General features: G+C 39.2%; 1 protein-coding gene across 1 annotated transcript in view; it reads right to left on the minus strand.

Moving 5' to 3' along the window:
* Window positions 1–2,713: 2,713 nt before the first annotated feature.
* LOC133071725 (probable E3 ubiquitin-protein ligase HERC6) overlaps window positions 2,714–14,339 on the minus strand; it is a 52,563-nt gene continuing 40,937 nt past the window's right edge. Inside the window, exons 18-23 of the mRNA XM_061164423.1 lie at window positions 9,174–9,340; window positions 6,973–7,039; window positions 6,473–6,543; window positions 4,787–4,970; window positions 4,597–4,699; window positions 2,714–3,311 (exon numbers count right to left, since the gene is read on the minus strand). Of these exons, the coding sequence (XP_061020406.1) occupies window positions 3,088–3,311; window positions 4,597–4,699; window positions 4,787–4,970; window positions 6,473–6,543; window positions 6,973–7,039; window positions 9,174–9,340 (816 nt within the window). The 3' untranslated portion in view covers window positions 2,714–3,087. The remainder of the gene's footprint in view (window positions 3,312–4,596; window positions 4,700–4,786; window positions 4,971–6,472; window positions 6,544–6,972; window positions 7,040–9,173; window positions 9,341–14,339) is intronic.

A 14,339-nucleotide genomic window follows, 5' to 3' on the forward strand; every position in this document is an offset into this window, starting at 1 on the left:
GCCACAGGACTGGAAAAAGTCAGTTTTCATTCCAATCTCAAAGAAAGGCAACACCAAAGAATATTAAAACTACAGCAGAATTGCTCTCATCTCACATGCTAGCAAAGTAATGCTCAAAATTCTCCAAGCGAAGCTTCAACAGTACATGAACCAAGAACTTCCAGGTGTACAAGCTGGATTCAGAAAAGGCAGAGGAACCAGAGGTCAAATTGCCAACATCCATTGGATCATCGAAAAAGCAAGAGAGTTCCAGAAAGACATCTGATTTATTGACTAAGCCAAAGCCTTTGACTGTGCAGATCACAACAAACTGGAAAATTCTTAGAAAGGTGGGAATACCAGACCACTTTACCTGCCTCCTGAGAAATCTGTATGCAGGTCAAGAAGCAACAGTTAGAACCAGACATGGAACAACAGACTGGTTCCAAATTGGGAAGTAGCACGTCAAGGCTGTATACTGTCACCCTGCTTATTTAACTTATATGCAGAGTACAACATGTGAAATGCTGGGCTGGATAAAGCAAAAGCTGGAATCAAGATTGCCGGGAGAAATATCAATAACCTCAGATATGCAGATGACAGCACTGTTATGGCAGAAAGTGAAGAGGAACTAAGAAGCCTCTTGATGAAAGTGAAGGAGGAGAGTGAAAAAATTGGCTTAAAGCTCAACATTCAGAAAACTAAGATCACGGCACCTGGTCCCATCACTTTATGGCAAATAGATGGGGAAACAATGGAAACAGTGACAGACTTTGTTTGGGGAGGCTGCAAAATCACAGCAGATGGTGACTGCAGCCATGAAAGACACTTGCTCCTTGGAAGAAAAGCTATGACCAACCTAGACAGCATATTAAAAAGCAGAGACATTACTTTGCTGACAAAAGTCCATCTAGTCAGAGCTATGGTTTTTCCAGTAGTCATGTATGGATGTGAGAGTTGGACCATAAAGAAAGCTGAGCACCCCCTAGTGGACGTCAGGGGTGGGTGGTTATGCGGTGACCTGTCCTTCTGCCTCCTTACATTTACACTGAGGTGTGCGTCTCGTAGAGTAGGCATACCATCTATATGCTACGAGCGTAAGATGCTGTTGAAAGAAAGACATAAGTATACCATGTTCATGGATCAGAAGACACATGGATCAGAAGACAGTTATCAGTAGGAGGTGAATTCTCCCTCAGATTACCTATGGATTCTGCACAGTCTCAACCAGAATTCCAGCAGAGTTTTTTGTAGATATTGACAAGGTGATTCTAAAATTTATGTGGAAAGGCAAAGGAAGTAGAATAGCCAAACCAGTTTTTGAAAAGAATAAAGTTAGAGGATTCACAGTACCTGATTTAAAACTTACTCTGTAGTCGTAGTAATCGAAACGGTGATTTCAGCAGCTGACAGGTAGATCAGTGGAAGAGAAGAGAGTCTAGAAATAGTCCACATGTACGTGTCGACTGATGCTTAACAGAAGTACAAAAGCAATTCAGTGAAAAAAGGTTGGACTTGGAACAAATGGTGCTGGAACAATTGGAAATCCCTAAGCCAGACAAAAATCAACAAATGAACCTTATACTACACTCCCTGCTGTGTTTAGAATCGATGCCAAAATGTTCACACACCTGTCTAAACCTTCATAAAACTTCCAGAAGAAAGCAAAAAAAAAAAAAAAGAAAGAAAGCTGAGCACCAAAGAATTGATGCTTTTGAACTGTGGTGTTGGAGAACTCTTGGGAGCCCCCTAGACTACAAGGAAATCCAACCAGTCAGTCTTAAAGGAAATCAGTCCTAAATATTCATTGGAAGGACTGATGCTGAAGCTGAAACTCCAGTACTTTGGCCACCTAATGTGAGAAACTGACTCATTGGAAAAGACCCTGATGCTGGGAAAGTTGAAGGCAAGAGGAGAAGGGGACGACAGAGGATGAGGTGGTTGGATGGCATCACCGACTTCATGGACATGAGTTTGAGCAAGCTCCAGGAGTTGGTAATGGACAGGGAAGCCTGGCATGCTGCAATCCATGGGGTCAAAGAGTCAGACATGACTAAGCCACTGAACTGAACTAAGGATCTCTAAGATTTAGAAGTTTCTTTTTCCCTTAAAATTCCAGTAGTATACATCTGGGCCTTTATTCCATTTATTGTAGAAACCAGATATATCCAAAATAACTATGAGGATTTGCTGGGGGCTTACGATCTAGGGTTTTTGGTGGAATCTCTATGTCTGTTCTGTCTGTCCTCAGATTTCGGACCTCTTTCCACATCAGCGCCTAGTGTGGACTTCACCCCATAGTTTCCTTTCCCACAGTACCACTGACACAAGGCTTCTGGGTATGGTTTGGGATGACCGTAGGCATTTATAGACTAGCTTACAGTTTTAAACTTAATATGAGATAGAAATCCTCACTAAATTCATTTCCAACATGCTTATATCTCTCCTTTAATTCATTCTATAGCTATGATGCTGAAACATATTTCAGGTTCTTCATTTTTTTCCAACTGTTATTAGACAAGAGTTCCTGGTTGGGCTCAGCCTTTAACCAAAATAATGTTATTTTAGTCTAGAATGATTCTTAGAACACAGCACTGAACACAAGCCATTATTCAGTAAATTAATATTTAGACTTTTCAAAAAGATTGTTTGGCTAAAATCAAAACTCTGGAGACATTCCAGAATAGGAGAAAAAACAAAAAAAATATATATACACACATGCCTTGAAACATGGTGAATTCAATTACAGCTTTATTTTTTCAAACTTCATATTTGCAGATTGTTTATTAGATATACAATATTTTTGGAGTATCTTTTAGTTTTTAATATTCTGTATATTTTAAAATGATAATTATTATTCAGGAAATAATTCAGTAAAAAGCAATCATTCTCATAGCAAATTTAAGGAACAGGAAATGCTGGTTTATTAGCAATATTATCCTTTATTCATCATGTCATTGTTTATCCCAGCATTTGTCAACTAATTTTATCTAAACTCTATCAACCTTTGTACGAATCAACCTAAAGAAGAAACTGTACTTCTGTACTAAAGAACAGAAGGATGGTAAGGTGAGAGGACCCTAGATGTGAGCCTCTCAGAGGTCACTATCACCCTATGACTGTGGGTGAGATAAATCCTTTGTTGCTCTTGATGGCTATTTGAAGTGCTTCCTTCATTTTTTCCATTGTAGAATATTTAGGGAGTTCCAGAATATTATGACATGTCAGTGATCTTGGGAAATCTCTTTCACTGAAAGTCTCGGGACAGCGAAACCGGATTCCTGTTTTCTGTATGCCTTTTACATGTAGTCTATCATTTCCTGTAAGAAAAACTAAAAAGAAATAAACTTCAGTTAAGATAGTTCACAGAAAGAACAAAACTTAAAATGAAAAGGAAGAAATTAATCACTTCATTCAAAAATATTTATCGGCTCCCCTTGTGCAAGGAGAACTACGTGGGACCACGTGGGGTGAAGAAAAATCATGACATTTGGTCTTTGTCTTTGGTGGGTTCACGATCTAGTTGGGGGGAAATTACATATCTGAAAGATAACAGCAAGATACAAGGAGTTTAACTCAGCTAGGAAGTATGATGTGAAGAGATAATGAAGGCACTGAGCCTCAAGGCAGGGAGAGAGGTGCCAGATTAGGGTGACAGGGAAGCTTCAGATAGAAAGAAAAAAACCAGAGTAGAAGATGTATGTGAACTCACTGAATGTACAGCCAACAGAATCCCTGGACTGAAGCAAAAGTTTCCCTTTAAGAAAGAAGATTGGAAAGGTAGTTTGGGCTTGTGGAGAAGTAGTTAAGTTTGTGGAAAAGTTGTCCTCAAACATCCTCAGTAGCAACAAAAATAGCAAGAAAGATGTGTACACATCTCAAAAAGAACTAAGAAATGGATGAAAGATAAGAGAATAAGGCACTAAGTCTGTCCTATGGAAACCTAGGGTTCCCACCAAGAGAGGTTCTTATGTCTTAGTGGTCTTGAACATGGGCTTTGAATTAGCCTGCTGGGTTCAAATTATCATTCTGACACTAACCAACTGTCAGAACACAGGCAAGCTACTAAATGCTGCAAGCCTCTTTTTCCTCATATCTGAAGTGGGGAAAAATAAAAGTACCAGCTTCATAGGCTGCTATTAGGATAAAGGGAAGTAATAGTTATAAAATGATCAGGACAGTGCCTGGTATAGAGTAAGCACACAATATAAATGTTGTTATTATTATCATCATCAGTGGTCACTGGTACTATTAATTATTAATAGTATTTGAGACAGTTGACATTGCCCTAATTCCATAGGACTTTAGATAATTAAATAAAGGTAGGAATGTGAGATAAAAGGCTCAATTAGGAGCCAACTAAAGTGAAGAAAGAAGATACAAACTGGGTCAGTGTAGACAAGGTAGTAAAATAACAACATCTTTATTACTATCATTTTTTAAAAATGGAAAACAGGCTTAAGTACGAAAAAGAACACTGGTCTAGAAGGTAGGGGACCTGCATTCTAACCCTTGCTTTTCCATTAACATTTGTGATACACTATTAATGACTTTATCTCAAATAAGATATTTTAAAAGATATGTAATTATAGATTGATCTATTTCTGCAATACTTACAGAGGAATTTTCTCTTTTCATCCAAAGTTAAATTATGGAAAGCTTTCCAAAACATCAGTATAGTAGGATGTGACTCATGGTATCCTTGCTCATAAACAGAATTCTTGAAAAAAAAAAAAAAAAGGAGAAATTTGGTTTTTAGGGGTAATTTTTCTTTGGAAGAATTGGGGGCACTTTAGTTATTACCTACCTTTTCAAATTGTTTCCAGTCATAGTCAGTATTTCCAATTATTGCTCTCATTAGTTCTTCAGGCTTGAAAAGTTTAAGTATCTCTTTGTCAAAAAGTTTATAAAATCCTCTCTGAAATTCCTCATAAACTGCCTTTACAGAGGTGTTGAAAACATAATCAACACACTTAGAAACATAGTCTTCCCTGAAGGAAGCAAAAAAAAGGCCATTAATATACTTAACCAGTGACTTAACTATTCTCTACTTTGCCTTTTCACCATGTCCATTAAGAAAGAAAAGTAAGTTACATGTGCAGAGCACCCAACGCTATATGACACAGGGCTGCGAAAACATCTAGTCAGCTAGAAGAAAACGTGGAGAATGTGCAGAAGGATGAAGGCTTCGTTTTGCTCCCATTGCCCCAGCTACATTCAGGACGATATTTTAAAAACACCAATCTGAATATGTCATTCTTCCTGCTTAAAATCTTTAAAAGACTTCTCATTGCCTTTAAGGTAATTTCAAACCTCTTTAGCAGGATTAAAAAGGTCTCCATGGGTGAAGGGGGTAAAAAACAATGGCCTCCACGATGTGACCCTTGCCTGACTCAGCAGCCTCTTCCCAGTGCCATTTGAACCTCCGGCCATGCTGACCTTCAGTTCACTGGCCTCACTGTCTCCCGTACAATTTAGGCAACAGCAGGCAGGGCTTCCTTTTCACCTGGCAACTTCCATCACTCATCAGAATTCAAAATGAACATGACTTTCTCAGGGTTGGTCCTCTGTTCCTCTCTCTCTCCCCTCTCACAACATATCACTGTGTGTAAATTATGTCTGCAGAGATTGTCTTCTCCAATTTGTGATGAATTTCTTGAGAGCAGGTGTGCTACTGGAGATATTTCCACCAGATATCACCTTAAAACATGCTAATCTCCTACCCTTTGAGCATCCTTCAAGGACCATCATGTCTGAATCAACCTCCTCTGTCCTCCCCTGTAACCAGTGGTGTGCTGGTAAATGTTCTACAACCAGCTTTCTTAAAAGGAGAGGGGAAAAGATGGAACCCTCATTTGCAGCATTTGCCAATTTCTGTGGTTTACCTGTCACCCTCTAGTTTCTTAATTGGTTTTCATTTTCTTCAGAGTGTTCATCCTTATCTGACTTTCTATTACATAATAATTTATTGACTTTCTGCTCCACTGTCATTTCTGCTCCAGATTTTGCATCTTTTTTTACTGCCATATCTCTGACACCTTGAATAGGGTCTAGTATAGAGTAGGGGCTCAAAAAATAATTGTTAAATGAACAGTGAAAAGTGCTGCAAAGGAAATATTTAATCTTGACTCCTTGCATCCCTTCTCTTCCCTATAACCTTTTATCTTTTGAAAAAGATCAGAAGCTAAAATGATCATCTGGAAAGACTGGGTAGCTCAGATGGTAAAGAATCTGCCTGAAATGCAGGAGACCTGGGTTCAGTCCCTGGGTTGGGAAGATCACCTGGAGGAAGGTATGGCAACCCACTCCAGTATTCTTGCCTGGAGTGTCCCCCTGGACAGAGGAGCCTGGTGGGCTACAGTTCATGGGGTCACAAAGAGTCGGACACAACTGAATGACTGAGCACAGCAAAAGACAAAATATGTTTATAAAGCATAGTGATATAAACATTTTATGTGTATTCAAAACAGATGTGCGAGGTCTCAAAACTTACTTGTTGCTTTGGTCTACAGATATAGAAATCCCATTTGGAATTAAATCAACATCATTTTTGTCCCAGTGTATCTGTAACCAAAATATATTCAGATACCAAACATGAAAGAAAGTCTGAATAATCAACCACAAGACCATTATTGCTAGTACATTCTTCCCTATAAAACTTTAAATAACTAGGCGTTAAATAATTATTTATATAGTTCAATCATCTAAATATACATATAAATAAAAACATACCCTAGTATATGCTATATATTGCTTTATGCATATATCATTCCATTTAATTTTTTACAGTGTTCACATTGAATAATTGCTATCTTTTCACTTTGAGAGTATATAGACATAAGGCATCAAATGAGGAGCAAGTGGGGGAAAAGACTTACAGTACAGAAGTATAATACCCTTCAAAAAACACATCCAATATATAAGATACTATAATAAAAGATATTTTTAAAAACATTAAATCTAAACTATAATCTGATTTTCATTAGTACTCACAGAAAAATGTATGCCAAGTTCTTCTTTAATGTCATTATCATCATCATTTAGAACTTCTTGCAAACACCTAATGAAAATTTTGGTTTAAAATATATATATTATTCTTGCACAACTTCAAAAGAAATAAATGGTCAATGGAAAAAATGTGGACAATATAAAAATTTATAAAGTGTATTAAAAGTCACATAAATTTCTTCTTTTCCACCTTCCCATTCCCTCTTCCTGGAGTTAACCTTTACAAGTTTGATTGGTCAGATTACTGCCTAACATGTAGACACTGCTGAATCTTGGTGGAAATTATAAGAAAGGAGCCCCTTCCCCTAGACCAGCCCTTCCCCTGAACTAGGCCTTATTTTGTTTCCCAGGGGACATTTGGCAAAATCTGGAGACATCTTTGGTTGTCACAATTAAAGGGAGTGTTATGATTAAAGGGGATCCTTTGGACTGCAAGGAGATCCAACCAGTCCATCCTAAAGGAGATCAGTCCTGAACATTCATTGGAAAGACTGATGCTGAAGCTGAAACTCCAATACTTTGGCCATCTGACGCAAAGAACTGACTCATTGGAAAAGATCCTGATGCTGGGAAAGATTGAAGGCAGGAAAAGAAGGGGATGACAGAGGATGAGCTGGTTGGATGGCATTACCAACTCGATGGACATGAGTTTGAGCAAGCTTCCCTGATAGTTCAGTTGGTAAAGAATCTGCCTGCAGTGCAGGAGATTCCTGGGCCAGGAAGATCTGCTGGAGAAGGGATAGGCTACCCACTCCAGTATTCTTGGGTTTCCCTTGTGGCTCAGCTGGTGAAAAGAATCCACCTGCAGTGCAGAAGACCTGGGTTCGATACCTGGGTTGGGAAGATCCCCTGGAGAAGGGAAAGGCTACCCACTCCAGTATGCTGGCCTGGAGAATTCCGTGGACTGTAATGTCCTTGGGGTCACAAGAGTCTGACACGACTGAACGACTTTCACTTAGTATTGGCATCTAGGCAATGCTAGAGATGCTGCTAGGCATCTCTACAATGTCCAGGTCAGTCTTCCACAACAAAGAATCATCTAGCCCAAAATGTGTGTACGGCCAAGGTTGAAAAACCCTGCTCTATATTGTCAGAGTATATGGTATAAATCTAGTCAGTGTTTTCTTTCACTAACAGTACATGGGAAGAGAATCTTTTTCTTCCATCTGTTGCCAACTCTATGTTGTATGAAAAACTTTTTAACCGTTGTCAATCTATAAGCAGAAAAATTATCTCATTTTCATCTGCATTTTCTTGATTACTACTAAGGTTGAGCATATTTTTTGAGTTTATATGTATACATATAGTCATATCTATATTATACAAGGATATTAATCCATTGTCGATCATGTGTTGCCAGTTTTTTTTTTTTAGAGAATATAGTTGGCCTTTTAACCTAGAACAAGTATTTTTCAATCCTTAAAAAATAAAGTTCATGGGCTTCCCTGCTGGCTCAGTGGTAAAGAATCTGCCTACAAATGCAGGAGACACAGGTTCGATTTCTGATCCGGGAAGATCCCACATGCTGCAGAGCAACTATGCCCGTGCACCGCAACTATTGAGCCTGTGCTCTAGGGCCTGGGAGCCGCAACTACTGACTCATGTGCCGCAGCTACTGAAGCCTGCATGCCCTAGAGCCCGTGCTCTGCAACAAGAGAAGCCACTACAATGAGAAGCTCGAGTACCACACTAGAGTAGCCCCCCACTCGCTGCATCTAGGGAAAGCCTGCCCAGCAGTGAAGACCTAGCATAGACAAAAAATAAATAAATAAATAAAAATTAAAAACCAAAGTTTGTGACATGCTGATTTATTGAAATAAGTGAAATATGATTAAATAGGATTTATTTAAAATCAATATAGCAGGCATGATTCTCATTACGAATATCATGTACTATCCAAAGCAACTATGTCCATCTGGATAAATTCAAGAGACTAGACCACAGCTCTGTTTATTGTGCCATTGCTAATTAGAGGAGCATTTGGCTTTTTTCCACTTCTGAAGGTACTTGATTATAAGTCATGCTAAAGTTCAAACTCATCTAAAGAGCATGCACATTTACTGAAACTGAAGACCTTATCTGTGTGTCTCTGTGTGTATCTGTGTGTCTGTGGGTAACATTATTTGTGTCTAAACACCTGAGACTGACTAGATACACAGTCCTAAAAAAAAATTATATTTACTTACTTTCCAAAAGAAGGACTGAGTTCTTTTAAATCTTCCAATGATGGCTCCTGGTCCAGAAGTTTCTTAAACAGAGCCAGTGGGAAAGGGAGGTAGACAACATTAAGATTATATAAGGAGAGTCCACACAGCATCCCAAAGAGGAAATACGTCTTCTTCTCAAATTTAGGCTAGAGAAGAAAAAAATCCTTTATGTATTATATATCATCAATAATCCAAACAGATAATTAGGTTAGTAAAAAAAAGTTTGGTTCTTTTTTCTAAGAGTCAGAAATTAGAAACAAAATGAGCTTCAGGAAAGTAAAAATTTGAGGTTCTTATATAGGTTATAATACAATATAAAATTCTTCTGTAAGTTAAAATACAAATTTTAACAGTCCAGAATATTAAAAAATGAATTTGCTTTTTGTTACTGATAGCATATCTGGAATATGAAAAAAATGCTCAGTGAACCTTAAAAATGAGGGTTTTCACTATTGAATTTTACAGTCTTTGTCTTCAAATTCATGTAGAAAAATGACACCAGGAAGGAAGGGTGTTCTTTATCTATGCCTGCAGAGGGCATCAGTCATGCCAGGGGTGTGTCAGAGGAGTGTTGGTCCATTCAGCAATGCAACCCTCAACCCAGGTGTGCTTACAGGGACAAGCATATGGGTCAGGGAAGGTGACTGATGCTGTTGACCATGAAGGTCTGTGGAAGGAAGGAGTCCTGATAAAATTGGCTTCACTCTCCTCTGCACTGTGTGGTCCTGGATGAAATAAACACTGGCCACATCTGGCCAGGCCGTCACTGCAGCCCAACCAACAGGTCACTATTCCAAGACTTCAATTCCAGTGCCAGCTTTACTGTTAGCTGATCACTGACTTTAGACCACCCATATAGTAATCTGTGCTTCCATCTACTTGCTGTATTTATTTCCTAGTGTAATTGCCTAGGGGAAACGTTAAAAATGCATTTTAATTTTGAAAATGAGTTAAAGGTTCAATACAAGTACTCTCCAAAGGTGACCTCTTCTAATCTAATCAATCAGTCTTACTTCCTGTATTTGTAAGGTGTCCCCTGATTCTAGTGGCTTTTGTCTCTTTGTTTTCTATCCAGCAGTATAGTATTCAGTAATGCTTAAGGGTAAGCACTGGGGGCTTTGGGATCAGAGTCTTAAATTTATATCCTCACTTGATCACTTGCAAGTTGAATATCCATTCAGTTCAGTTCAGTTCAGTTGCTCAGTCATGTCCGACTCTTTGCGACCCCATGGACTGCAGCATGTCAAGACACCCTGTCCATCATTAACTCCCAGAGTTCACTCAAACTCATGTCCATTGAGTCGGGGATGCCATCCAACCATCTCATCCTTTCTTCTTGCCCTCAATCTTTCCCAGCATCAGGGTCTTTGCAAATGAGTCAGCTCTTCGCATCAAGTGGTCAAAGTATTGGAGTTTCAGCTTCAACATCAGTCCTTCCAATGAACACCCAGGACTGATCTCTTTTAGCATAGACTGGTTGGATCTCCTTGCAGTCCAAGGGACTCTCAAGAGTCTTCTCCAACACCACAGTTCAAAGCATCAATTCTTCGGCACTCAGCTTTCTTTATAGTACAACTCTCACATCCATATATGACCACTGAAAAAACCATAGCTTTGACTAGACGGACCTTTGTTGGCAAAGTAATGTCTCTGCTTTTTAATATATTGTCTAGGTTGGTCATAACTTTCCTTCCAAGGAGTAAGCGTCTTTTAATTTCAAGGCTGCAATCACCATCTGCAGTGATTTTGGAACCCCCAAAAATAAAGTCAGCCACAGTTTCCATTGCTTCCCCATCTATTTGCCATAAAGTGATGGGACCAGATGCCATGATCTTAGTTTTCTGAATGTTGAGCTTTAAGCCAACTTTTTCACTCTCCTCTTTCACTTTCATCAAGAGACTCTTTAGTTCTTCTTCACTTTCTGCCATAAGGGTGGTGGCCTCTGCATATCTGAGGTTATTGCTATTTCTCCTGGCAATTTTGATTCCAGCTTGTGCTTCATCCAGCCCAGCATTTCTCATGATGTACTCTGCATATAAGTTAAATAAGCAGAGTGACAGTACACAGCCTTGACATACTCCTTTCCCTATTTGGAACCAGTCTGTTATTCAATATCCAGTTCTAACTGTTGCTTCCTGACCTGCATACAGGTTTCTCAAGAGGCAGGTCAGGTGGTCTGGTATTCCCATCTCTTTCAGAATTTTCCACAGTTTGTTGTGATCGATACAGTCGAAGGCTTTGGCATAGTCAATAAAGCAGAAATAGATGTTTTTCTGGAACTCTCTTGTTTTTTTGATGATCCAACACATGTTGGCAATTTGATCTCTGGTTCCTCTGCCTTTTCTAAATCCAGCTTGAACATCTGGAAGTTTGTTGTTCACATACTGTTGAAGTCTGGCTTGGAGAATTTTGAGCATTACTTTACTAGCATGTGAGATAAGTGCAATTGTGTGGTAGTTTAACCATTCTTTGGCATTGTCTTTCTTTGGGATTGGAATGAAAACTGACCTTTTCCAGTCCTGTGGCCATTGCTGAGTTTTCCAAATTTGCTGGCATATTGAGTGCAGCACTTTCACAGCATCATCTTTTAGGATCTGAAATAGCTCAACTGGAATTCTATCACCTCCACTAGCTTTGTTCGTAGTGATGCTTTCTAAGGCCCATTTGACGTCACATTCCAGAATGTCTGGCTCTAGGTAAGTGATGACACCATTGTGGTTATCTGGGTCATGAAGATCTTTTTTGTATAGTTCTTCTGTGTATTCTTGCCACCTCTTCTTAATATCTTCTGCTTCTGTTAGGTCCATACCATTTCTGTCCTTTATTGTGCCTATCCTTGCATGAAATGTTCCCTTGGTATCACTAATATTCTTGAAGAGATCGCCAGTCTTTCCCATTCTGTCATTTTCCTCTATTTCTTTGCACTGATCACTGAGGAAGGCTTTCTTGTCTCTCCTTGCTAGTCTTTGGAACTCTACACTCAAATGGGTATATTTTTCCTTTTTTCCTTTGCTTTTTTGCTTCTCTTCTTTTCACAGCTATTTGTAAGGCCTCCTCAGACAGCCATTTTGCTTTTTTGCATTTCTTCTTCTTGGGGATGGTCTTGATTCCTGTCTCCTGTAAAATGTCAGGAACCTCCATTCATAGTTCTTCAGGCACTCTATCAGCTATAATCCCTTCAATCTATTTGTCAATTCCACTGTTTAATCGTAAGGGATTTGATTGAGGTCATACCTGAATGGTCTAGTGGTTTTCCATAGTTTCTTCAATTTAAGTCTGAATTTGGCAGCAAGGAGTTCATGATCTGAGCCACAGTCAGCTCCCAGTCTTGTTTTTGCTGACTGTATAGAGCTTCTCCATCTTTGGCTGCAAAGAATATAATCAATCTGATTTCAGTGTTGACCATCTGGTGATGTCCATGTGTAGAGTCTTCTCTTGTGTTGCTGGAAAAGGGTGTTTGCTATGACCAGTGCGGTCCCTTGGCAAAACTCTATTAGTCTTTGCCCTGCTTCATTCTGTACTCCAAGGCCAAATCTGCCTGTTACTCCAGGTATCTCTTGACTTCCTACTTTTGCATTCCAGTCCCCTATAATGAAAAGGACATCTTTTTTGGGTGTTAGTTCTAGAAGGTCTTGTAGGTTTTCATAGAAACATTCAACTTCAGCTTCTTCAGCATTACTGGTCTGAGCATAGACTTGGATTACTGTGATATTGAATGGTTTGCCTTGGAAATGAACAGAGATCATTCTGCCATTTTTGAGATTGCATCCAAGTACTGCATTTTGGACTCTTTTGTTGACTATGATAGCTACTCCATTTCTTTTAAGGGATTCTTGCCTACAGTAGTAGATATAATGGTCATCTTATTTAAATTCACCCATCCAGTCCATTTTGGTTTGCTGATTCCTAAAATGTCGATGTTCACTCTTGCCATCTCCTGTCAATTTGTCTTGATTCATGGACCTAACATTCCAGGTTCCTATGCAATATTGCTGTTTATAGCATTGGACTTTGTTTCTATTATCAGTCACATCCACAACTGGGTGTTGTTTTTGCTTTGGCTCCATCTCTTCATTCATTTAGGAGTTATTTCTCCACTGATCTCTAATAGCATATTGGGTACCTACCGACCTGGGGAATTCATCTTTCAGTGTCCTAATTTTTTGCCTTTTCATACTGTTCACGGGGTTCTCAAGGCAAGAATACTAAAGTGGTTTGCCATTCCCTTCTCCAGTGGACCACATTGTGTCAGAACTCTCCACCATGACCCTTCCTTCTTGGGTGGCCCTACAAGGCATGGCTCATAGTTTCATTGAGTTAGACAAGGCTATGGTCCATGTGATCAGATTGATTAATTTTCTGTGACTGTGGTTTTCAGTCTGTCTGCCTTCTGATGGAGAAGGATAAGAGGCTTATGGAAGCTTCCTGATGGGAGAGACTGACTGAGGGGAAATTGGGTCTTGTTCTGATGGGTGGGGCCATGCTCAGTAAATCTTTGGTACAATTTTCTGTTAATGGGTGGAGCTGTGTTCCCTACCTGTTATTTACCTGATGCCAAACTATGGTGGAGGTAATGAATATCTGTAGACAGTTTATTTAATCTCTCTGAGCCTCAGTTTCTTCATCTGTAAAATAGGACAAACTACCTATCTCATAGAGTTGATATGAGATTTATTTTCTTCCTTTCCATTACCTACTTGCATTGTTTGGATATATTTAGTCCCTATCCTTCATCATTAACTCAGGGCTCCATTTTCTAATGACACTTTTTCTAATCACTTCAGTCCCCCTTGATTTCTTTAGGTCCTGAGAAAGAATCCCTTAAATTTGCATAGTGACCTAAAGTTTTCATGGAGCTTCACACTTTGACATACCTTTTATCTTGTATTAATCTCACAATAGCACTATAAAGCAGGCAGAATAGAAATTAGTCTTGCTAGTACTTAGGCATTTTTACAGTTGAGGAAACTGAAAACTCAGAGAGGCTAAATTAAACACCCACCATCACTCAAGACTAGATCTCTGGGCTCTGAGCTCACAAGAGTGCTTCCTTCCCTATCCTACCCATTTCCCAACAACTATTACAACAGATCCTGATGCTGGGAAAGATTGAAGACAGGAAGAGAGGGGGACAACAGAGGATGA

Source organism: Dama dama, chromosome 17 (genome assembly GCF_033118175.1).
Source record: "Dama dama isolate Ldn47 chromosome 17, ASM3311817v1, whole genome shotgun sequence".
Lineage (NCBI taxonomy): Eukaryota > Metazoa > Chordata > Mammalia > Artiodactyla > Cervidae > Dama > Dama dama.